The sequence below is a fragment of the Arvicanthis niloticus genome, chromosome 12, assembly GCF_011762505.2.
Source record: "Arvicanthis niloticus isolate mArvNil1 chromosome 12, mArvNil1.pat.X, whole genome shotgun sequence".
In the NCBI taxonomy this organism is placed as follows: Eukaryota; Metazoa; Chordata; class Mammalia; order Rodentia; family Muridae; genus Arvicanthis; species Arvicanthis niloticus.
This window is the reverse complement of record NC_047669.1, coordinates 56,800,328-56,826,805: the sequence shown is the minus strand read 5'-3', so window position 1 is coordinate 56,826,805 and position 26,478 is coordinate 56,800,328. Positions and strand designations below refer to the sequence as shown.

Genomic DNA, 26,478 nt, shown 5'->3' with positions numbered 1-26,478 from the left:
TTTATACATTAGAGTAGAATTTAATTATTGTATGACCAAATAATTTCATTCTTGAATTCAGCAAACAATCAAAAAGCAAGAAAAATTTTATTTGGAAATAATTACAACACATACATGACTTAAAGAATAAGATGTCAAATATTTTCAACCTTTTTATGTTCCAATAATGCTTGAAATTTAGAGTTTGTACATCATTTAATATGCAATTTCAGTTACTTTTAAAATTATAAGGCTCATAGTTTTTACATTTCATCTTGAAATGTCTCCTAAAGGTGTCTTGAGTGTTTTTCAAGATCTGTGTTTTATGATTCTCAGCCTTCTGTCTCCCTTAGGAAAGACGTTACTGAGATGACCTAAGGTGGTCATCTCCTACTTGCAAGTGCTATGTTTTCTATACACAGTGCTAAAAAATTATGGGTTTTTATTGGTGGTGTTTTTTTTTTAATTAATTATTACTGAGGCCTGCTTTTTTCACTTTTGTATATTTATAGTTTACATTAAAATATTATGTTTTATAAATTTTGATAGTGTTAACATCAGATGAAACATATCTTTGCATAGGGTGATTTTAAGAAAAAAATGCAATCATATATTATTTCTAACACAGAAATGACTTCAGCTTGTGTAAGTCACAGTACATACATTACCAAACAAGAACAATTGCTTTTGAAATTATTACACAACGCCTTCTTCCACAATTCTCAGAATTATGAAGTCTACAAAATAATTTTCCCACTTCTTTTAAGATTGTTTTTGTTCTTTCTTCCTATGATTTTGAAGTTAGTCTTCAGTGTTGATCATTTGGTATCTAATCTTCCTGAGATCCAACAAAATTGCTTAAACAATTGTTTATTGACTTTTTATGAAAATCTTTACTTCTCTAAAATTTTTGTTCATTCCCTCAAACCTCAAACATATCAGTTATGCTGGTTGTCTCTGTCAACCTATCCCTCTTCTCCACAAAAATATTAAAAGCATCAGTTTTATAACACATTTTAATATGTGTTTTAAGGATAAGTGAAAACCTCCCTTTTTCAATTCCAATTACAAAGTATTTCTTATTACTTAAATATGCTTGACTTCTTTATTTTTTTTTTTAATTTTCCTCATTTTGTTGTTAAACTTCACCTTTCAATTACCTATTACTTGGTCTTGGCCCATTTACTTATTTCTTATAACTTTGGTGGGCACAAATCTTTAGGGAGAATTGTTTTGGGGCATGGTCTCATTTAGAAAATCGGATGCTTTTAAAAATATGGTTATATTTTTGTTTCTTTGAGTAAATTTTAAAGGTTATGAGTTCATTATTTTACATTTATTATTATCTTCCTTTGTCATTATTTAAATGGATAATTAGTTGACATACTGATCTAATTAACTTAAATCCTATTTTGATCTCTCAGTGGTTACTTAATTAGTTAAATACAGACAAATAAAGCTTACTTGTTTTGAAAATGAAAGCTGTTTCAGGGTCTTTCAGTAACCCAACTTGGAAAGTTTTCTTAAAATTCTATCAAAGCCATTTGATTTTTCTCCACATCTCCAAAGCTGTTAATAAATAACAGATCTACCAAGATAAGTGCATTTTCGTGAGACCCCTACTCATTTTCATCCATATTCCCTGCTTCATAAAAAAGACTTGCTCTTGGGAGGTTTCTCTTGTTGCACAAACAAATGCCACAAATCTAATGTTTTAGAATGACATCCATTTCTTATGAGGGAATTTTTTAGATACAACTTCCAAACAAACACATGACTTGAGGGTGGAGGATACCACCTTCCACACTTGTTTGGGTTATATCCTCAGAATTTTGGGAGGTACACCCGTGCAGTCTTTATTAGATGCCCACCACTATCAGAGACTTTAGAGACTTCCCACCATACTTTAATGGCTAGACCTTATTTATATCCCTTCTGTGTTGTATTAGTGAGTATGTTATTGCTATTATAAGACACTATGACCAAGTTGACTTATAAAAGTAAGTGTTTAATTTGAGGTTCATGGTTTCTGATGCTTACAGTATATGACCTGATATTATGGTGGTTAGTATAGTAGCAGCATGGTTCTTGAACAGTGGCTGAGAGCTTAAATCCTGATCCACAAGTGCAAGGCAGAGAGACTTTTGAGATGTCAAAGCCCACCCCTAGTACATCCTCCAGCAAAGACACACCTCATAATCCTTCCCAAAAATCCTACCAAAAGGGGACCAAGCATTCATACCTGTTATCCTATGGGGACAATTTCTACTCAAACCACCACATGCATTTTATATCTAATTGCTTTGAGTTCACCTACTGAGAAAAGCTACTTGTTTATAGCCAGTGCCCTCCTTTAGAAATCTTATTTGATCATTTACATTCACCTAATTAAAGGTCTTAAAGTCAACTAAATAGAAAGGTCTTAAAGTCAACTAAATAGAAACTTTAATAACATACTCTGTAAACACATTGTATAGCATAACATATGCATAGAAACAACAGCGGAGAGTGAAGATTTTGTAGACCATTTTAACATCCATTTAAAATGGTAGGCTTTGCCCTTTCAACACGCTTTCTACATTTTGATTAGTGTTCTGCACAGTCATAACTTATTTGCTAGGCACATGTCTTAGTCAGAGTTTCTATTACTGCACAAAACATAATAACCAAGAAGCAAGTTGGGGAGAAAAGGGCTTATTCAGCTTACACTTCCACATTGCTGTTCATAACCAAACAAAATCAAGTCTGGAACTCAAGGAAGTCAGAAAACAGGAGCTGATGCAGAGGCTATGGAGTTACTGGCTTGCTTCCCCTGGCTTGCTCAGCTTGCTTTCTTATAGAACTCAAGACTATCATCCCAGGGATGGCACCACCCACAAGGGTACCTCCCCCCTTGATCACTAATTGAGAAAATGCCTTACAGCTGGATCTCATGGAGGCATTGTCTCAACTGAAGCTCTTTTCTCTGTGACAACTCCAGCTTGTGTCAAGTTGACACACAAAACCAGCCAGTTCAATTGACCCCTTGTCCACTTGACACACAAACACATCACTATTAAGCCTCAACCCTTACTTTCTTATTCATCCCCAAGATCTAAATGACTTTAAAAGTCCCACAGTCTTTGCAAATTCTTCCACATTAAAATTTCAATCTCTTTAAAATATCCAATCTCTTTTAAAATTTGAAGTCTTTTTACAATTAAAAGTCTCTTAACTGTGGCTCCACTAAAATACTTTCAGCCTTCTAGAGGGAAAAATATCAAGGCATGGTCACAATCAAATGCAAAATCAGATTCGAACTGTCCAATGTCTGGGATCCAACTCATGATCATCTGGGCTCCTCAAAGGGATTGGGTCATTTCTCCAGCCTTGCCCTTTGTAGCATACACCCCTAGGCTCCAGCTGCCTGTACTCTACTATTGCTGCTGTTCTTGGTGGTCATCTCATGATACTGGCATCACCAAAACACTGCTGTCCTCCACTGTAACTAGGCTTCACCCATAGCCCATCATAGGCTCTCTTCATAGTGCCAAACCTCAACTCCTTTACACGATCCCGTAAGTCCTGGGCCATCAATTGCAGGCGAGGCTGCACCTTCATCAATGGCCTTCTGAGGTCTCTCACAGTGCTGAGCCTCAGCTGTTCTTCATGACCCCTTCATGCCTTCAAAACCAGTACCACCTGGGTGACTCTTACACATTACCAAGTCTAGCCATAGCACAAGGTATAACCTTAGCTATCTCTGGAAGACAGCCTCTGTGCTCTCAGAAAACACTTCCCAGAAGATTTCACCTCAGTGATGCTTGTCTCTTTTTAATCACCTCTAATTTCTTAGTTCCTGCTCACCAGCATTAATAGTCTCAGTAATACAAAGATTTCCCTTTAGTAGTTCTGGTATCTTGTTAATTACAACTGATTCTTCAGTCCCAGCTAAACAAAAGCACAAAATTCTTCACAATCAAAACAGCAAGGGCCCTGATAAGAGTCTTTAATCTTCCCTCTAAAATTTCCATCTTTTGCACTGTTCTCAACATTATCTTTCAAGCTCCTACAAAACATCCCACAGAGCTCTTAACATCCCAATGGCTGTTCTAGCTCAAAATTCCAAAGTCCTTCAACAATCCTCCTCAAAACATGGTCAGATAGTCACATGAATACCCCACTATGTTGGCACCAATTTTTCTTAGTGTTTCTATTCCTGCATAAAACATCATAACCAAGAAGCAAGTAAGGAAGGAAAGAATTTATTCAACTTACATTTCCACATTGCTGTTCATAATCAAAGGAAGTCAGGACTAAGCAGGGCAGAAAGCAGGAGCTGATGCAGAGGCCATGGAAAGAGAAAACCACAGAATTCTTCACAACCAAAACAGCAAGGGCTCTGATAAGAGTCTTTAATCTTCAGTCTGAAATTTCACAAGCCAGAACTCCATCTTCTGCACTATTCTCAACATTATCTTACTGGTTACTTACTAGTTTGCTTCCCCTGGCTTGCTCAGCTTGCTTTCTTATAGAATCCAAGACTACCAGCTTAGGGATGGTACCACTCACAAGGGTCTCTTCCCACTTGATCACTAATTGAGAAAATGCCTTACAGCTGGATCTCATGGAGTCATTTTCTCAACTGAAGCTCCTTTTTCTATGATAACTCCAATTTGTGTCAAGTTGACAAAAAACAAGCCAGAACAGAATGTTATCCAACATGGATTCTCATTTTTTTTCTGTGCTTGATTGAATAACAGAATATTTAAAAATCCGAGGTTTTTGAGTATGGTAGAATTTTCATATTATTAACTTCTTTTCTTCTATGCAATATCAGGCAATGGAAGAATAAACCTTTGTGGAACATTATAGAACACTAAATATAAAAAGTTTAAGATAGTGTAGTCAGGAGATATTGTCTTTAATAATTCTATAATGTTCATAATACATAAATTTTACAGGTAACATTTGAATTACTATATAACCTATTAAAATATATTATGTTACTTGGGTAATTATTTCATGATTATATGCATTAAATATATAGAATAGAAATTCATTTAAAATTTGAGCTACATATTTCTCAATATATTTTAAAGTCACTTGGTCAGTATTATTTTTGAAATTTATTATTGGTGTTATTTTCATCTGCTACACAAATATCTTAGTACTATGTACTGTTGTGATCTGTCTTCTGTCTTGAGAAGTAGTATAAATCTTAGCATGTTGTAAGTACATGTCTAATGTTGGTATACTTAGTTAATATATGCATGTGCATACATGCGTAGTTAATACTTGCCAGGAAAATGTTTATGCAAGCAGAATTAACTAGTGCCATAAAGAAAATCAAGCAACATTAATAGTAACAGGCCAATCTCATATCTTTCATTCTGCTGGTAGTAGATAAAATGCAACAAAAAGAAAGCACTAATGACTTAGGATGGTGCCTTCCTAAGCGTGTAATTAATGTTCTTAGGAAACATTGCAATTGCATATTAAAATTCTGTTAATGAAGCAACCCCTTGGTATCAGGACATTTGTTCCTTGGTTGCATTTTTTCTTTTGCTTTTGCGGATTGGCATCTTGTGCAATCTTTATCTTTAAAAAAAAATGAAATAATGGGATGTGAGCAGCCCTTGTAGTGTAGCTAGATTGCTGACAAGACAGTTCTGGCAAGCTGACATATTAAGTGAGTGGAAATGGATGCCTGGTCTCACCATTTGCTGGAAGAACTACCTCTGAGCTGTGCTTTCCCTCCTTATCCCCAGTCTCCCAATGCCTTCCTTTCCACATAGAAAGACATGCTCTTCCTAATTTAAGAGTTTTGGGCAATTTAGGGTTTACTTTCCAACACCCTTTATTCTTCTTTTGTTGGATTAACAATGACATCATGTCTTTACAGTTAATGTCCTTACAGTTAACAACCTTTTTTTAAAATATCTAACCATTTTCCTTGAAGACTTTGAGTGACTTTAAAAGCAAAATTTCACTATTTTATTACTAAGATCTTAATCAAGAAAGCTAATAGTGAGGAGATAATATGATAAAAATATATTACATAGAAAAATTTTAAGCTAATGAATAAAAAATAAAATATTTTTAAAAGCTAAAGTACCCATTGAAAATTTAAAAAAAAAAGGCATCATGGATGAAAATGAGATTTAAAATTATAATTTGTTAAAAAATATTGACATAATTTTCGTAGGAGTTTCCAATTTGTGTCTTTTGTATAATGAGCAGTTCTGTAACACTTGCCTAATGAAACCCAGAATAATTTGCTTTACTTCCATGACCTCCTCTGCTAACCTCTAATTGAAAGTAAATCTGCTTTAGCAATATGAAATCTAATAAAGTTTAAAGTTCTCCATAAGCATGTCTGTCTTAGTTTTGAGTTAATTATTATATTCATTGTAATGTAGAAATATTTAATAACATTATAAAATTAGCAGAGATTTTCTAAATAGAGTAAATGCCATTAACATTGAAATTGGTATACTCTGCTCACATAACCCTTCAGTTTGTCAAGGCCCAGAAAGAATTTAACTTAGAATGCTACTGTTGACTTCATGGGCCACAAAGAAAGGAGGTGTGCCGATGGATAAGGTATATACACAGTGGGCATTATTGCCTGTGTGAGGAATACTCTCACCATTCCTATTTCTAGATTAACCATCTTCTTCCTTCACTCTTCTCAGAATTGTATCCACTGTTGTTCTCTGTAGCAACTCAGAAATGGCCATTTTTATTTTATGGTCATACTAGATACTAAATCACTGGCCAACTTCAATGCTTATCCTAGGCATCAGATTTCAAGTTATAAACAGTAAGTACGGAAGGTCTCAAGTATTACATGAACCCCCAAAATTAGTGTTCTTGCAATCAATGTATTCTATAAAGAGGGACTTCTTGGCATGAACACAGCTTTAGTCAAACAATGACTGATGCAATTGTATATCTGTGGCACAACTCTAGAAAAGAGTAAGATATAAAATATCCACATGTGTACAGATAGACTCTCCTCCATAGTCATTCTCTTCTCTTGAGTGATTCATTACTTCACATTTATGAGAGTAGTGACCCATTTAGTACTTTCTGTATTAAAAAGCATTTTGATACTGAAAATGAAGATAGAGATAACAGATATTTGTTGAGAAAAAAGATAAAGTTATAAATATTTTACATGGAGTAAGATATTTTTAAATATTAACTGAGAGTTACTGGCTTAGAAATCAACCATATTTCTCCTCTGGAATAATGGTTACCATGGACACAAAATATTAATTGTTAGCTACATAATTTGGCAATTTGATCATTTTTAACTTGTTGAAAATAATAAAAATAAATAATATCTGATTACAAGAGCTTTACAAAAATGATTATTATAATCCTGTATATTTAATGTGTAATTTCCCTTACAAATAAATTTCATCCTCTTAGAAAAATTATATCTTAATGTGCTTAAAAGTCAAATATTTTATGACATTATGTATTCAATTTCAATATTAACAAGTTATTTTGAAATTACTTGTCAAACATTGAAAATAATTACAATTAAATGAGGTGAAGAACTAATCATTTGTCAATTAGAATCCATTTATCATTTAAATGAGTATACATGTCTTGTTCCTAGCATCTATTCTATTGTAATAAAGTCAGTTTTCATTGTTTACATTGGTTGTATAATCTTAAACAATATTCAGGGAATTTCAGATTTGAATGCTACAAAATATCTGTCCTTGTGCATGTGTTTTGGTTCCTCTGTGATCACGGATATTTGTTTGTGGTTTTTTTTTTTAATTTGGTGTAGAGAGCATTTTCTACAGAATGCTATCAAGGAATATTAGAATTGCCCAAGATATTTTCCTTTTTACAAAGTATATATCCTGTTTGACTTTTCTTCTATCTGAACTATTATTATCAGTGGGAAGAATGTGTTAGATGCTTTAAGTATAACAATATGAAGAAATGTTGAGTATTTTCTTTTATAGCAGTTTGAAATATCTTCTAGGCATTCATTTCAACTTTCAGTGTTCTGGCAAATGGCAAAGAAAGATATTTTAATGAAGTGACATTACAGCTTATTTCAGGAAAAAAGACACATAGAGGAAGAACAGAAAAACAATACAGAACAAATAAATCTATATTCCTTACACTGGGAAGAAGGCATAGCAAGTACATAGCTAAAGTATGTTTAATGTAAACAAGGTTGGGTAATAGAAGCCAGGGTGTGAGGAGCACAAGAACAAGTGCATGACCATGCAAGTGACAAGAAACACACTGTTCATGAAAACATTGTGTACTCTTTCACATAGTCTACTATATTCAAAATTATAACCTTAGATTCTTAGTCTTTTGGTTCGTACTAGAGATGAGAAATGATGAGTTTAGTGGGGTCATTATCTGATGTGAATCACTTTAAATTAAGAGCTCAATATTTATTTGGTTCACTTAGTACAACAATGAAATAAACCAAATGTCAAATTTATTCCCCCAAGATAACATTTTTTATGTAAATAATTGAAGCATTCTTCAAAAGACTCAAGTTACTGATATTTATATAAAAATCATCATAGCTGAGACATGCAAAATTCTGTGTTTGAAATGAACTAATGCCTGTGGGTGGTTTAACATGGCCTTTGGCCTTTGGTCAGCACTCCAATATTGTTTGTTGTTGTTGTTGTTGTTGTTGTTGTTGTTTTGCCATTGTGTTAAAGAGGTTGTAATGAAGCAAACATGGAATTCAATCACATGGTGGAGAAGGCTGCTTTTCCAATAGTCTTACAGAATATAATAGCATTTAATAAGCAAAATATATTCAATCACATCAAAAAAAAACCTGTTTTCTACTTGAGTTAGTAAGTTCAAAATGTTTATTAAAGAATCCAAAGTTGGTTTGTTCAGGAACAAATTTACAATCAAAGAGACTGGCTAAGTGTGACTGTAACCACTGTGTCTCATATAAATGTACCTAACTGCTGCCTGGCTATCTCCATGTTAATGGTTGCCATAGAAAGTCATTTTCCTGTAGAAACAGCTTGAACATGATGTGATTAACCTTTAGGTCCCTCTCTCCTCGTCTTGAAGCCCACCTCGAGCATGGCCTATGCTTCCTACTCATGCTCAGCTTTCTGATTTCCATTCTGCCCACCCTGGTTCTTCAGCATGCATTAGCATAAGAGTGCTGTAGCATGACTTTGATTGAAGCCAGCATGGGCTGAATGCAGCATCCAAGCATAAATTAGCAGGAATCAAATCTAATTTACTGTACATTTTATTTAAATTCTGAAAACACAGTTACAGCTGAACTATCCCAGACCTGCAAACATAACTGACCTTTTGATAAAAGAGCATGCTTTTCCAGAATTCATGCAATGTACTTTTCTTAGAAAGCTATATTTTTTTTAACATGTTCTAATTAAACACTGAATTGTGGCACCAGGCATCTTCATATCTCTTCATTCAGAAATAGCATTAAGATATAATCATCTGGCAGATTGAGCAAGTGGATTAGTACATAATAGTTATGAGATGTTTGTCTAATATTATTTTTAGGTTTTTGAGATTGTAAATACATATTTTGAAGGTCTTTTTTTTCCTTAAGGACATGTAGGACAATTGGTATTTCTCTAGTAAGCAAGTTCATTTGGAGTTTATAAGTCAAGCTTTCTAATTTGCTTCGGGTTTAAATGTGGGTTTTGAATTGCTGTCTTGAGGGCCTAATTTTGTTTCCTATATTTAGTGAGAGCTCTCTCAGGACTCTAGTTCATGTACAGCACACTTTGGGCTTCTGTGCTTTGTTGATGGAATGCCTCCTCTGGCTGCTCTCTCCCATTGCTGCCAATGTCCAAGCCCTTCTTTAAAACCATTTTCAATACCACCTTGAGGAAATACTGATACAGTGGAGTGTTCCCAGAAGAATTATTGGTGTCGTTTTTCATTTTAGCCTTTCCCCCTCCCCAATAAATTTCTGTAGCCAATCTTCCCTCACAGAGATTGCAATATAGATCTTTGGCAGGGAGTCTACCAAGGAAAAAGTGATTGTTTTAATTTTTCCTGTTGTCTGGATTTCAGGTGACAACAGTTCAAGCATTTTCAAAGATACAAGCATTCTTTGAATTTTGCTTTGTTAAATGTTTCAGTGTTTTATAAGATCAGATAATGCTAAGACAATGGCAGATCTTTGGGGAGCCATGAGTCTTGAAATTCTGGCAACAAAAAGTGATTAGAATCATTAGAACTGTAGCATATTTATCCAGTGACTTAGAAGAAAAATGCATTATGAGTAAATGTCTCATGCAAGGCACATTTTAAAAATAGTACTAACAAAACATTTGGTAGCCATCTTTTCTAAAGTTAGAATAAAAGTTTAGGAAATTATTATTTCCTTCTATTTTTTATTCCACTGCCAGGAATAACTGCAGTGTGGAAGAATACATTTAAGTTGTTACATGATAGCATGTTTCCTTTAAGTACCTCCATACAACATCTATTTCCCACTAGATTTTTTTCTTTGTCCCAACTTTCTAAGTTTCTCTAGCCCTTTCCCTTTCTGGTTTCCTATTCAATGTCTCCAATTAGCAGCTGCATTACTTCCAGAACATTCATTCTGAAATACCCATCTGATTTATTCCTTGTAAAAATATCTGTGAATAGATCTTATTCAGAGCAATATGTTAAACACCGTTAGCCTGAATTATTTGGTTGACCTGTATTCAGCACAGCTCAAAAGTGACTAGTTCTTCTTTCCTCACTATATGTTGTCCTTTGATTCTATTCTTACCATTTCTCCAAGTTCCTTCTGCATTTCTGATTTTATACAGTCTCACTTTGTCACCATGGTTGATTGGAAATCTCTGTACACACCAGGCTGTCCTCAAACTCACAGAGAGATAAACTATTGTCACCTCCTGAGTACTGTGTTAAAAAGCAAGCAAACGAACAAACAAAAAAACTAATAGCAATTGCTTCAATCATATTCTGTTTTGTTTACTTTTATCTTTATATAAAGTCAAGGGCATTACACAAGCCCATTGTTATTTACTTGCCATTCTCTTTACTAAACAGAATGTCTTATAATTTGTAGTCAGTCAAATAGTTAGAATGAATAAAAATGTGAATCTTTTAGTCTCGTAAAAGTAAATGTATGGTATGGTTGTGTTCTTGTACTTGTTTGGGGAGTTAATATTTTGAATCTGGAAACAGGATTTTAGATATGGAATTAAAAATATTTTGGGAAAGAATTCATCAAAAAAAAAAAAAAAACACATTCATTTCCCTGTACCAACATCTGGTGCCTCATAACTGCCTTGAATGGTAGATGGAGGGGACTGGATCCCTTCTGGCCTGTATCTTCCATGGGAATCTGAATGCATATGCACAAGCATTTGTGTAGTACACATATACATGCATAAATAACATGAAATAAATATTGAAAAAAAAGATATTTTTTAAAATGAGTACTCAAATTTGGAGAAATATAAAGACATCGCTCAAGTACCTACAGCAATTTATCAAAACTAACAGATGAAAGTATGCTTTTACACATTCTTACTTGGTAATTCTACCATATATTGTATTAGCTATTATGACTAAAAAGGAAATAAAGCAGTACTAGTTAGATCTCCTACATCTGCAAACTTTTATTAGTATTTACTTGGGACAATTTAAGGTCTTTCTCATATCAAGAAATGCACCTGACCTAATATGCCAAATCTGGAGCTTTTTATTTTTTTATTTTTGAGTGTCACATAACTGATTTTGATTAAGTGAGTTTTTGCATCCTGAAGAGAAGATGCCAGCTAAATTATACAACACTTCTCAGAAGGTAATATGTTTGTTGACACTATTCATTCTTTCTTATTGGGTTTGCAGAGGCAAATACTTTCTCACTGATTCTTACATATTTATTAAAATATATATCTATTATAAGAATGGCAAAGCATAAGTAATACAGAACAATGTTAATGTTTTTCATGGTAAAAATCTTATATTTTCATGAACACTTTTGAAGCCAGGCAATGTAGCATGCACCATTAGTCCTAGCATCCAGGAAGCAAAAATGGTTGAATTTCTGAGTTGGAGATGAGCCTGGTGTACAAAAAAGAAAAAAAAACAAAAAAGCCCAAAGTCTAAAAAAGCCAGAGTTCTCGAATAAACCCCAGTCTCAAAGAAAAGAAACACAAAAAAGGAAAAATGGGTAGGTTTATGTTTAAATTCTTTCCTGACATAATTATGTAATATTGATTTAAGCAATTTTCCTACTAAAAACAGACATCAATGCATCTTCCAATTCAACTTAATAGTATAGAAATACCAAGAACTTGTGAGAGTCATGTGAACACCTGAAAAGTAGAAGGCCACACGAACAACACTGCTCAAACAGATCCATGGATTTGCTTTCTTCGTGCTGTTGGTATGAGTCATCCATAATCAACAGTCATAAAGATTTAACTTAAAGAATTTTTCTCCTCCTTCTCCATACTATGTGTTGGATGGATTGGCTAACAATGAACTATAACAAAATACAAATTTTAATTTTAAATAAGCATCATTTTCTTTTCCTTAGAGAAAACTATGGTCTTTATACAATGGAAGAATTTGGGTTAAGTTGTATACTTGACAATATGTTTATGAAGATATCTTGTTCTAATGCCCCTTTTGGGTTCTGCCCTTATTGGACACTATATATTGTTAAAATTCTCCAGTGTCCACTTTTTATGATTATGTTCTGTCTGCACTCAGTTCAACAAATGAGAGCTAGTTTGAAACTGTTTTATTGGTTTTTAAGTTTCTGGCAAAACAACAACAACAACAACAAAACTCGTTTTTAAAGTAGAAAGAACTATTCTGATATTCACGGGATAAGACCGTGTTTTCCCTGGAAGTGCATGGTGTAAAGATGTTCTTGTGGAAGTGTCTGGATATCCTCTAGTGCTTCTCACTTTCCGATCTTTAGACCTCCTCCAATTGTGAGCATCATTAGGATTTAATTTCCATCTCTTTCCTTTTCTAACAGAGTCAGTCCTTCTTGGGATCATCATCTTTACCTATAGCATTCTACTACTCTCCTAACCATATGCCTTACTAAATTGAATAAATATTTCTCATGTCTTCCATCTTCGTTCAACTGTTAAAGCCTGCAGGAAGTTTACTTTGCAGCTGTCATTCAGATTAGAGATATGCACAGTGCGGTTGGCAGGGTGGCATGGTCCTCTGTTTCCACACTGTTAATGGTTTTAACCTTCCCTTCTTCTCTACCTCACAATGTTGTAATAGATGTGATCGTGCTTTTTAACGCCTTCAGTGGGCACCGGATGTGGAAAGTGTTCAACATTCCACTGTCTAAATGATGCTCTTTACTCAAAATTTTTACAATGCTTATTTCCTATCCAAAGACTTTTTAAAGTTGCCATTACACAGGAGAGTCCTTCTCTTGAGTCTCGTCCCATATGCTGTACGCAGCATAACTGAAGTCGTCTTCTGTGGTGTGCTGGAAGGCCCTCGCTGAACTCACATTTGCCGTCATTGTTGAGTGTATATTTTTTTCACAAGGCATTGAACTTGCTAAGCTTTACATTTCCAACTTTATAACACCTAGTAGAACGTACTAATTGCCTGATCACTGCTTACTGAAATAAAGTTATTCAAAACGAATAAACTGTTTCAATTCATGTACTTATATTATTAGTTAGCTTTATATGTAGTCCTCATCTCTCCAGTACTTCAATGTTTTGGATGCATCGAGTATTAAAATGTTTGATAAGAATCAGGATAACATTTAAACTTTATTGTGACTTCAGGATCTCATATAATATCCTGAAAACACTGTAAAGTGTTTTGTGTTTGCTAATACATTGACTTTGGAGAAAGGAGATAGTTGCTTAAGATACTGACTCTTTTTCGTGGTGACCTATTCAAAATATAGTTCCAAATTGGCCATGACATTTTGTCTCATGAACTTTAGAATTATTAGGCATCTATTTTCCTAAGCAAGTGTCTAACACACAGGATGCTAATGCATAATATTCTAAAGTATGTCCACTAATAACCTCATTTCTTTCTGCATCTTTGAGAGTTTTTCTTTTCTTTTTGTGTTGTGAGAAATCAACTAAAGTAAGTAAGGCTCCATAGCCTTGTTCTGGTTCCTATGCTGAGCCAGTCACCCAGGGCCAGATTTTCTCTTTGATATCTTTTTCACTGTTGTCAAAGGTTGATGTTTACTCTGTCTTTTCCTTTCAAATTCTAGCTCCTCCACAGTTTGTGGTTAGGCCAAGAGATCAGATCGTTGCTCAGGGCCGGACAGTGACATTCCCCTGTGAAACTAAAGGAAACCCACAACCAGCTGTTTTTTGGCAGAAAGAAGGCAGCCAGGTGAGTGGGGCATGACTGATTTTCTGACATCTCTGAACTTCTTCTCTCTCAGTGACCCTCAGAACCTGTCTTCTTCTTCTTTCTATTTTCACTGTATGTTATTTCTGAGAAAAAGATGATTCTAAAATAACTGGATGTCAAGTGTTCCACTATAGCACTCTTTATTTGCCAGGATTATTTTTTTTAAATCCTGTATTTAACATAAAATAAAAAATAAAATAGTTTTAACCCCAACTTACAAAAATATTGAAAATTTCTGAGTGCAATGGTCATGTTGATTTCTCACATCTAGTGGCATGGTATGATTAAATGAACTATCACATATAAAATGCCTAGAATGGTTCTTAGCATAAAAGAGATGAAATAGCATTTTAAAATCCAGTATTAATTGCCATAGAATCCAATTTCAACTCACTATCTGGGCAGAATAAAAAGACCACAAACTTAAGTACACTTTCATTTAATAATGGAGGAATTCCATTCTTCCTTTTTTCCCCCTCTGGATTTCTTCATAATAAAATTAGACAGGAAACAACACATTTTACACAGGAAACAACTATCTTGTTTTTGCTGTGATCCTTCTGGGCAAACATCATCTCTCAAAGTCTTTCAGAAAACTCAACTGGACACATTAATTTTCTCAAGTGCTTAGCTTCTAGGTTGAGACAATACACATTTCCAGCTTGAATCAGATGAGACATTAAGAAACCTAGACTAATAACTTGTCTCCACATTCCTCTTGAAATGAACTGTCTCTTCATTCTGAAGGTTCTATAAATAACTCAAGAAGGCATTCATTTCTCAGAAAAGAAGTACTCTGTGTTCCTTCTCAAATAGTTGCTTGCTACTACAACTTCTGGTGAATTGTTTTGAGGAGTAGGGATATGGGAAGTTACCTAAATGTCAACACTTGATATTGACACATCTTCTGAAGACTTTGCAAGAGATGAATTTCTCCTCAGGAGGTTTTTTTGACTCTTCACTGAAAAAGTTTATTTCAAATAGAATTATAACACATGGTGTAAAGAATCATGTCTTTTCAATAATTAAGAATCATGTCTTTTCAATAATTAAAGATAGCTGTTGGTTAACATAAATTCATACATATACAAGTAATATCCCTGATATAACTCTAAAAGTGTATAACTTAAAATGTACACTGATGCTCTAGTCCTGTGAACAGAGGATATCTAACATAATAATCAATGATACTGAATAGTAATTATTAGATTTTAAGCATCATCCATATTGTCTGACAAAGTGAAATAAAATTCTAATGATATTAATAATGATACATAATGTTTGCTGTTATGTGTATTGGTTTGCTTACAGTATTAGATGTAATATTAATTCATTGACCATTATCTGTCCTGAGTGAGTGGAGAAAATGAGAGATAAAGAATAGAAGTGAAATTTTGAACACACTGTAAATTTTCATCCAACGAATTTATATATTAACAAAAATGTTCAGTCTTTTTGCTTCCAATATTCAACTTTTACAGTAATCTGTCTCTGTCCATCAGGAGAAAGAGACCAAGCCCTGAACTTAATGATCCATATTCCTCAATATATGCTGATAATGCCAATTAGTACTAATATGATGTTCAAACACTTCCAGAGCATTGCAGAGTTCCTGGGCTTGGCTTGTAATCTATTTCTTTTGCCTGTGCCATACAACCTGGGAATATAGATGATGGATTAAAGTCAATCAAATGCCACTTTCCATGTCGACGAATCATGTTGAAAGTGGAATAATATTACATTGTAGAGGAAGAGATCCCGTAGAGAATTAGACCATCTGATGGATTAGTGCAATGTAAATTACTATTCTAATGGCTAATTGTAGGAAAGTGTGCACTCTGAGTTATTGTATCATTTTCAATTGCCCTTAAAATTTAGGCCCTTCCCTTTCAAATGTTTTATAACTATAATATATTTGGATTCTACAGGAGATTCAGTTTGTTCTCAAATTATCTTTCAAGTATATGAACATGCCTAGCATTATATAGTAATGTTACTTTGGGAAGAGGGCTATAGCATTTTGAAATTATATTCCTGTCATGCTAGCAAACATTGCTCCTTTTAGACAGCATTTAATAGCATGGTAATGTTTATGTAAAGTGGGCTTATAGTGTCTCACTTGAATCTAATAAAGTGGACATCCATCATGTCGCAATAAAGAGAAGAGCTTCTAATTAAAGTAGGACATCATTTGCTGGATTAAAGTCATTTAGCGTAATTGAAAAGTGTTAATACCCTATTTTATCCTCGTCCACTGGCATTACTTCAAGGGTAAAAATATTTTAAGGTGAAAATGTGTCTTGTGCCTTTAATTGAATGTTATTACCTCCTGATTTCAACTTATTGAAATTGTTTAATTACAAACTTGGAAAATTAATTACCATATTGCAAAACAGATCCCAGAGGGTACTAATGCTTTTTTGTAAGTAAATACAACATAAAAATTGATATGTCCTTATTTATAATGCAACTAGAAACATACCTCAGTATGATTTATTGTAGCCACATGTTTTTCTTAATTGAACAACAGTAAAACAGCATAGGTCATCCAAATTAATGATCCTGTTCTGATAGAGGAACTTTAAGGGTTTGTGATTGGGCTGTATTAGTTGTGTGACAGGCATTAATGAAGTGTGTAGGAAACTATTTTTAAGAGAAAGTAATATTTTGAATGTTGTAGAGGTTACCTGCATACTTTCAGAACCATGCTACAGCCTTTATTTATTTATTTATTTATTTATTTATTTATTTATGACTTAACTTTGCTTAGATAGCAGTATTTTTTTTTCATAGCTTGTTCGTTAGCTGCTATGTCTGACTAAGGAAAAATTAGAAATAGAAGCTTACTTTGGTCAGCCTATGGTATACACATTATTTGGAACTTGTCCTAACATATCAAATTGGTCAACAGCAATGATATTTGACATTGTTTGTTACTGTATAAGGTTTGTTACAGTATAAGATTCCTCTGTACTTAGCATTACAGTCAACATCTTTAAATGCCGGGAAACTAGGTCATATGAGTAGTACTTTGCCTATTTATTTAAAAGATGTGGAAACTAAATTTCAAAGCTGAAATATATAACTAGCAAACACTAAGGAGTAGATAGTTGATATAAAGTCATGTTAATGATCCTCACGCAGTCAATATCTTGCAGATTTGCATATTGACATGATCGCGTGTGCTATAAAAATGCAAGAATTATGTTCAAATCCAAATTTAAATTTAAAAGTTCTAATTTTAAGAACTACAGATGGAGGTTCCTCCAGCTAGAACATGCTTACTTTGTGGATCACAGTTTATGACTTGGAAAATATTTCCTAGTCAAACCCACTGTGGTACTTATAGACATTGCAGTACCACGTGTTTTAAATCTATACATTTCATTTTTCCAGACATATTCCCATAATGGTTATAGTTGTTAATGAAACTTTCCTTGCAGAGGGAAAAACACTGAAGAGACTCTTTTCTGTTTTTGTTGTTTTTCCACAGAACCTACTTTTCCCGAATCAACCTCAGCAGCCCAATAGCAGGTGTTCAGTGTCCCCCACGGGGGACCTCACCATCACCAACATTCAGCGTTCAGATGCGGGTTACTACATCTGCCAGGCCCTAACTGTGGCAGGCAGCATTTTAGCTAAAGCACAGCTGGAGGTTACTGACGGTAAGATGCCATCACTTGATTTTTCTCATAAAAAGAATTAGTTTTATGACTATTTTATTTATTTATTATTTATTTTATTATTTATTATTATTAGTTTAATTTTTATTTCAGGTTTGGGGAGAATATTTCATTTGTTAAAAAATTTTCCTCAATGCCTATATATACATTTCCGTTAGAAAATGTATTACATTTACATAAGTGGAGCAACAATGGTTAATAGTTTCTAATTCTGATTCCATACCACTCATTTGCCTAAGAAAAAGAACATCGAAGCTGGCTATTTAGATCATTAATTTACAGGGGTGTATTATTTTAAATAAATGACATCACTCATTATGTTTATAAATATAATCTGTATGTTTTCATTGAGTATTTCACTGGCATGACTGATTCTGATGGATATTAATATTTTATCTGAAGGAGTAGAAAATATCATCTTTAAATATCATCAGCAAGACAGAAATGAGATTTTAGTTAGCTAATCACATTATGACATTCTTCCAACTTTAATTATATATTCTCTAAGTTAAATTAATTAAATGCATTCTAAAGGAGTGATGATGCTAAAATTATTATTTTTTTTTTTGCTTGCACATATGTACCTTGAATTTTAATTTCTGCTGGAAGTTGAAAAGGATCTGATATTTTTCACCGGAAGATTATTTATTGCACTTGACAGCTTGGGTGGGAGGGGTTAGACAGTATATGAGGTGTGAACAGGAATTTTTCTCAGTCTTTAATGTCTTCAATTAAAAACTCTTCATTTTTGTTTTATTTTTTTCTGAGTTGTCCCCTTTCTTTTTGACTTATTTTTTTTCCTCTTAAGACAAAGCTACTGAGGTACAGGGCCTTTGACCTATATACTCTAAGATTTTTTTTTTTTTTAAAGTGGTGAAGCTCACTTTGCTTTCCCTTATATCTGGATTCACATGTAGATTAAAAGGCAATGTAAAATGAATGGAATAGTAATATCTTTCAATACCTGTCCATGGCAATGCCCAATTTAGCACAGGAATGGTGCAGGGAGAGACACCCCAGAAAGACACTGTCTATGGAAATATTACGACACTGGACTGTTCCTGCTGGTACTACAAAGAATTTCCTGCCATGGAATTGAAAGAGAAGCCCATTCAAGGGTTACTATGATGAAAAAGGTCTTCCCTAGCTGGCAAGAGCATTGGTCCTCTATGCTTCCATATTTTTTTAATAAAATAAAAGATAATGATTAATATCAGTAAAGTTCTCATGTTTTATATCAGTGAAAATGATTTAACGTATACACTTTGAAAATAAGATATTTGGACCAAAATATTCAATATATTCATATTTTAAATATGTATATTAAATATATGTATAAATTTAAAAATATCATTAATAAGGGACTGTCATTTAACTTTTTGTTTCTCCAAATTTTTTCTCAAAATTAAAACAAAAATGTAATGACCATTCTATAGGTAGAGTCAATAAAATTTAAAAAGCATATAGAAATGGAATATATTTCACACCTCACATTGACAATAAATGCCACACTGTTGTGTTATCTGAATGGTTTATTAGGGATTTATAACATGCAGTTAGAGAAGACCACACAGTTGTTCACAGATCACTAAAAACCCTAAATGTTCATTTAACCTTTGACTCCAGTGTCATGGAAACCTGTGGTCATCTTTCAACCATAACATCCCTGAGACTGAATTTCTGCTAGCCAGGAGATTTTCAATTACTTTATTGATCAGAGTCATTCAGAAGGCAATGTGCTAGTTATTTAGACAGTGGGGGGAAAAGGAAGGGGAAATTCTAATTAGTTGACCTTTGGTTGTGTCTAATGATGTCAGATGTAGGACAATAAAAGCAGATTATAAGAAATTACTAGAATTCTGCATAGCTATTTGACTTGAAACAGATATGCTACATTTAAAACTTGATACACACATCTTATAAGGGTAATGAAGGCCCATTTTCTCCCTTAAATACAGGATTATGTATAATGTTTTGTGCATTGAGTTTAACTTGAAAACCATAAAACTTTCTGTTAAACTTTCATTTCTTCAGATTTGTTACAAACAGCCTTATTCCATTAAATTATTTTATTTATTTCTAAGTTTAATAAAATTACTAAAACAGGAGGTTGATATTTTAGATTATGATGCACAGATATTTGTGTTTGGTAGGAATTGACGTAAGAGATCCTGTTTGGCCAGAAGTCAGTGTCCTCCTATGCAAGGACCTATGTATTAATTTCTAGATCAGTTAAAACTAAACTAATTTTTATCATATACTGGCATGTGGAATACATTCAATATAATTTAAATAAGATACAGTAGTGTTTGTGCATATAATACATACATGTATATTTATACAAGCATATTTATATCAACAATATAATATTAAAATATACAAACTTTCAAAAATTAAAGAAAAATCTGTTGTCTTTCCTGCTATAGTCATTTCCTCTTAAATGTCATTTTTTCTAACTTGGACATGTCAGTTTGACCTGGAGATAATCTGGTGAATTCTTAAGCAAAACAGTATTAAACTAATTCTCCTTTTCAACCAACCGTTTATATAATGTCAGACATTAATATATGTTCCTTAAACCATTTAAAATATTTTTAAAAACAAGAAATAATATGCTATAGGATGGTGTTCCATAAGAAAAAAAAGCCCACCAAACTAGTACATTGTAAAAGTGTGCTGCATATTTATGCTGATTATTGGTAAAAATTGGATTTGGTTACACCATGCATTCAGGTTGACGAGTTTACTCTGTTTTGCTGTGAGTATTAACTCAATAAACTCATGCAAATGTCATGACTATAGTTTGGAGACCCAATGTCATGATTTTGTATTTAAATTATTTAAGGGCTAATGTTTTATCATCCACAAAACACATAAGCTCATGTAAATATAGCATTCAGTAGCTGCTACGATATGTAGTATTTATAACAAAAAAAGCAAAGATGGAGTTCAGCTTTACAAGCAATATATCCCATAGGGTTTTTAAAATATGCATGTATATGAGCAAATATATGAATAATTTATGATTGGCAGCTCATAGAAGCTACCAATGTTTTTATTTTAATTTCAATGTGACTAAGCTTTTCAATTCAACTCAACCTTACTAAAATGTCAAAAATTATCCCCATATCATTTTAATTATAATGAATGCACAGTAAGTTAAAACAATAATATGTTCTTAGTGCAGTATATGGATGTTTAATATATATAGTTGGAAAATATGAATATTGAAAAGGCAAAAGAAGTTTTGATAATAGTAAAGAACTTTGTGTGTTTAATCTTATTTTTCAGTGTTGATATATCAAGACAACTGAATGTCAGGGAAGTCTAAATTTTCTAAATATGTGTTTGCCTTTTAGTTTTGACAGATAGACCTCCACCCATAATCTTGCAAGGACCAATAAACCAAACACTTGCGGTAGACGGTACAGCCTTACTGAAATGTAAAGCCACTGGCGAGCCTCTTCCTGTAATTAGCTGGCTGAAGGAGGGCTTTACTTTTCTGGGGAGAGATCCAAGAGCCACGATCCAAGACCAAGGAACATTGCAGATTAAGAATTTGCGGGTATGTAGTATTTGGCTTGTTTTTGAGTCTATCCTATCAACAGTATTTCCTTAAGAAAAACATATACAGTGTATCGAAAAAATCTAATATCAGCATTTTATGAAAGGTCATGCTACTTCTTGGTTCAAAAATTGTTAATTGAAATTATGGGAAAGATCATTGTCCTTTTTGTAACTTGACCATGGGAATCCAACTCAGTTTTCATGCCTGCTAAGCCTACACTTACTGACTCCAATTCCAGAAGTAAGAATCTTGAAGAGAGAGTTATGGATTAGTAGCAGGCAACTAAACTCAATGGAGAATCAGAAATACTTCAAATTACTCTAGCAAGGAAGACAGTGAGGTTCTATGGGTAAACCTGCTCAATGAAGAATAACAGGATGCAACTTGATGCAATGAGTTTATTGAGTTTATGATGTTATTAGAGGTATGTGTGGATAGTTAGCAAAGCCCTTAGAGTTTTAGTTAGGTTGCTACAAATTTTACATTTAAACCTATTGATGAGACCGATTCACTGGTGTTTCAAGTGAATATACATGAAATAGATGGACTGTTCCCCCAAAGTGAAATAATTGGATCTACATCACAGGTAACCCCAAGACCTCTGTGATTCTATATGTCTTATTAATTTTTCTACTAATATCCAACAACCTCATATTTAAAAATATCAGTGGTTTAAAGCAACATACAGTTTCCTACAATTCCTGTTCAAAATGGAATTGATGGTGTGACTTGGCTACAATTTCTGCTACAATGGTTGCAAGTAATTATTGATTGCAGTTAGGGGTTTGCCAGAAAATAGAGGGAGGATTGACTTCCTTCTGAGCAATGTGGTGTGACAGCTGGTTGCCTAGAGTTGACTGATAGATTAACTACCCACCTTATTCCAGGAGTTGGTTGGTGGTAGCCTCTAAGGTCTTGTGATCTAGATATTCCAAATATTAGTGCTCAAATCTTCCAAGTCACATGAAATTTGCCAATGAAAGTGAGCATTTCTGTCCCTTAGTGCTAAATCTCAGACATGATATCTGTCACCTTCAAGAATGCTATTGGCTAGAAAAAGTCTAAAGGTCTCATCTCCATCTTAAAGAGATGAAGGATTGTTTAAAAAGTGGTAACCTGGGAGCTGCCATTATGAAGGTTACTTGTCCACAGCTAGCATGGCCCAGTCACTCAACCATGTATACAGTACAGCCACCTGCACTGTGACAGCTAGCAGGCATGACAGTAGAGAAGAATATTTTTAAAAAATTCACAGGGCTGTGATGGAAGCCAGAATTGAGATAGCTAATAAGATACAATATCAAAAAAAAAAAAAAAAAAAAAAAAGGATAATTTCTCAGTGGAAGAAAAATTTTGGTCTGGCACTTGGGCAGAAATGGGAAACCAAGGTGAAGAAAAACAAACAAACAAAGACAGCATGTGGAATGACTTCGTGGATGAAGGAAGGGGTTTGTGGCCCCATGGGGCAAGCAACAATACCAACCAACCAGAGCTCCCAGGGTCTAAACCATCAGCCTGGGAGCACATAGGGAGGAACCCATGGCTTCAGCTGTATATGTAGGGGAGAATGGCCTTGTTGGGCATAGGTGGGAAAAGAGATCCTTGGTCCTGTGAAGGCTGGACGCCCAGTGTGGGGGAATTTGAGGGTGGGGAGGAGGGAGTAGTTGGGTGGGTAGGGGTACATCCTCATAGAAGCAGGGGGAGGGGACGTTTAGGGTTTTCTGGGTGGGGGAGAAATGGGGAAAGGGGATAACATCTGTAATGTAAAAAAATATCCATTTTTTTTAAAGCAGACTGGAAAAAAATAAACCCCCCTTCAGCTTAAAAAAAAAAAAAAAGTAAATACCTGTTCCCATGCCTGATGGCCTGAGTTCAGTTCCTAACTCATATAAGAGGGAGAGGTGAGAACTGATGCTTGTAAGCTTCCTATGACCTCTCCACAAGATCCTTGACAAACAAACACATTTAATACTTACTTACTTAAATACATACATACATACATACATACATACATACATACACAAACAATAGAATGAATATAATACTACAAGTTTACTTATTCTTCAATTTTTATATTAAAAAGCAAGGGCAAAAAATGAAATATTTCAATGCACACTATCCTATGAAGATGATTGTTCTCTTATCATAAATATATATACAATTGTACATCTATATGTAATTTATCAGTGTACTATACATATATTTGTAAAAAAGGAAAATAGTAGATAAACTTTAACAGATCTATATATAGTATTAACATTAATAACAGTAAACTAACTTATTTTAAGTGAAAACTCTCACCAAGTTCTGTCAAAGGAAAATAAATTAATATGGAATCTTTCTGATTTGTGCTTTTAAATATTCATCATGAATTTAAAACTAATTTTCTTTGAACAAAATGGAAGTTATTTTTAAAAAAAAAAAATCATATGAGCTCTTCTTCCATAAAAGTTTTAACCTCTTTCTGAAATAAGGAAAAACTTGGCTCATGAAGGTTAATGCTTTATGTGCTGTATTGTTGCATTAAAGGGCTTGTGATCGTGATCACTAGGAGCGCTAGAAAGAAATAATTAAGGTACATGCTTGATGTCAAACAAGCTCTGACTCCTTGCACAGGTCTTTTGAGACACATCTCTAAGATGCTATCCCCAGGAGGCTTGTTTGTAGCAAACTATCCAAGGAGAAAAGGGGTGACAGAGTGTGATAACCTATTTATTTCCTTTTAAAGAAATTGGTCAAGGATGAAAGACAGGATAAGGAGAGAAGGAAAGTGAAGCCCTCTTGATCAGAAAACGTCCTATCTAAAGTTAAAGCGCACAGAAAAAGAACATGATGATGGCGCTCATAGCAGCACAAAAGTGAGACTCAGAAGCTATTTGGCTTTGATCGGTTCCAAATTGCACACATTGTTCTTTTTCTATACAATGGCTGCTGTTAAGGGGGGATTAAGACAGGCTTTACCACTTCACTGGTGTAGTAGAGAGGTTTCCTATAGGTCAGAATCTTTTGTGTCTGGTGATTTCCTTTTTTAGTGCCTAAGGCAAGAGAACAAAATATCATGATGGATGCTAAGTTCTCCTAGTCCAGCTAATTGGTATCTGAATCTGTATCTTTTGAGAAGTTGAATATTCCAACACTCATTAAAACCTACCTACCACAGCTAATGTCAGGCCCGTATCTCCACACAATGACAGGGGGATGCAGTTAAGACGCATTACCTACATACTCTTCTTTTTACACAGAATAACAAGTGCTACATTTTAGTTCAACAGCTATAATAAAATGCAAATTCTTTTACACATTCACAGCCCATATTCAAATGAACATCCCATTAAAATCCAACCTCAGCTCATTATATTTAGCTTGTGAGTGATGCTTCTTAAATGCAGAGATTCCTAATGACTATAATGCACTCGTAACCACATTTCAAAGGATGGCTTATTCCACAATGGCGACTCCTATCATCCCTGTAAGATAGAAGACAATTGTACAGAGATAGTATGGAAAAGACTGACATGCTCCAGCAATTTTAACCTTTAGCTAAATATATAATGACATTTAAAATCAATTAAAGTGGTAGCATGGCAGTGTCTTCATGTACTAATGATTTATCTAAGAATCAATTATGAGGCTGAGTCATGGATCAATTTTGAAATGGGAGGTGTAATATTCCATAATCTTCCAGATTTCATGAACAGACTTATGCTCATCATAGAACTGAAAGTCTTCATCTTTTGTTTGCCTTAATCTCTTTTCTTTGGCTTTTACTCACATCTATTTTTTTCTTCTCCACCAACCTATTAGCAATAAATGTTAGTACTGCAAGTCTCTAAAACCTGGACTTTATGAGGACCCTTGATTTTAATGTTTTATTAGTATTCAGGCTTTTGTCAAGAATTTTTTTTACTTTTACATTTGTTAAAGTCAACTTTTGATCATATCTTCAACTATTCTCAAAGTCCTTGGTAATTCTTGATGAGCAACAAAACATTTTAAATGATAATAAATTTGGATATTTTAAATGTGTTTTATAAAGAAAATTTATATTTTGGCTCCTTCTGATTTTGGTTATATCAAAATGACAAAGCTCCATATGCATTATTTTGTTCTTCTTGTTTTGATTTTGTTTTGTTTTATTTTAGTTGTTATTTTTCACATAGGTTTTTTTTTTTTCTTGATTTGATACCACTTTGTTATTGAGTGCTACATTGGGGCCATTGACTTACAACTAGAGAATGCATTCCTTAAATTATAAATTATATATGTATATATAAATTATAAATTATATATATATATATGTGTGTGTGTGTGTGTGTGTGTATTCTTTAAAAATGTATTTGGAGTCTCAGAGGTATGGTTGTCTCATTATCTGTTTAGTCCTAGATACTTGCATTTATTGAAATGAAATTTCTCTGATACAGAAAAGCCAGTCTTGCATTTGTGAGGCGTAGCATGCATGTAGAATTCTACATGAATTCTAAGTTAGCTCATTTATATCTGGCAGTGACACCGTGGAATCCCACAAGAAACTGAAGTTAAAAGGTAAATATTACAACAAAGGCAGGAAAACTTAATAAATAAACTTTATCACAAAAATAACTTTTAGTTGCAGAAATGTAGTTTCAAAAACATTTAATAACTATGATAATAAAAGGTTGCTTAAATCACACACACACACAATTGACTCTAATTCCTGCTGAAAAGTGAGTAGTTACATATTTGCATACTTGTAACAATTGAATTCTTTCTTTCCATGTGTGCTAGATTTCTGATACTGGCACATATACTTGTGTGGCTACAAGTTCGAGTGGGGAGACTTCCTGGAGTGCAGTGCTGGATGTAACAGGTGAGTTCTTAATGAGAGTTGTATTTAAA

At 33.7% G+C, this 26,478-nt stretch overlaps 1 protein-coding gene across 17 annotated transcripts in view; it reads left to right on the top strand.

Moving 5' to 3' along the window:
- Robo2 (roundabout guidance receptor 2) overlaps nt 1–26,478 on the top strand; it is a 1,463,572-nt gene that overhangs the window by 1,354,744 nt on the left and 82,350 nt on the right. For all 17 annotated transcript variants that reach the window (XM_076943086.1, XM_076943085.1, XM_076943080.1 and 14 more), the window contains 4 exons: nt 14,207–14,331; nt 17,846–18,017; nt 21,395–21,600; nt 26,368–26,449. In XM_076943086.1, coding sequence (XP_076799201.1) covers nt 14,207–14,331; nt 17,846–18,017; nt 21,395–21,600; nt 26,368–26,449 — 585 coding nt within the window. The remainder of the gene's footprint in view (nt 1–14,206; nt 14,332–17,845; nt 18,018–21,394; nt 21,601–26,367; nt 26,450–26,478) is intronic.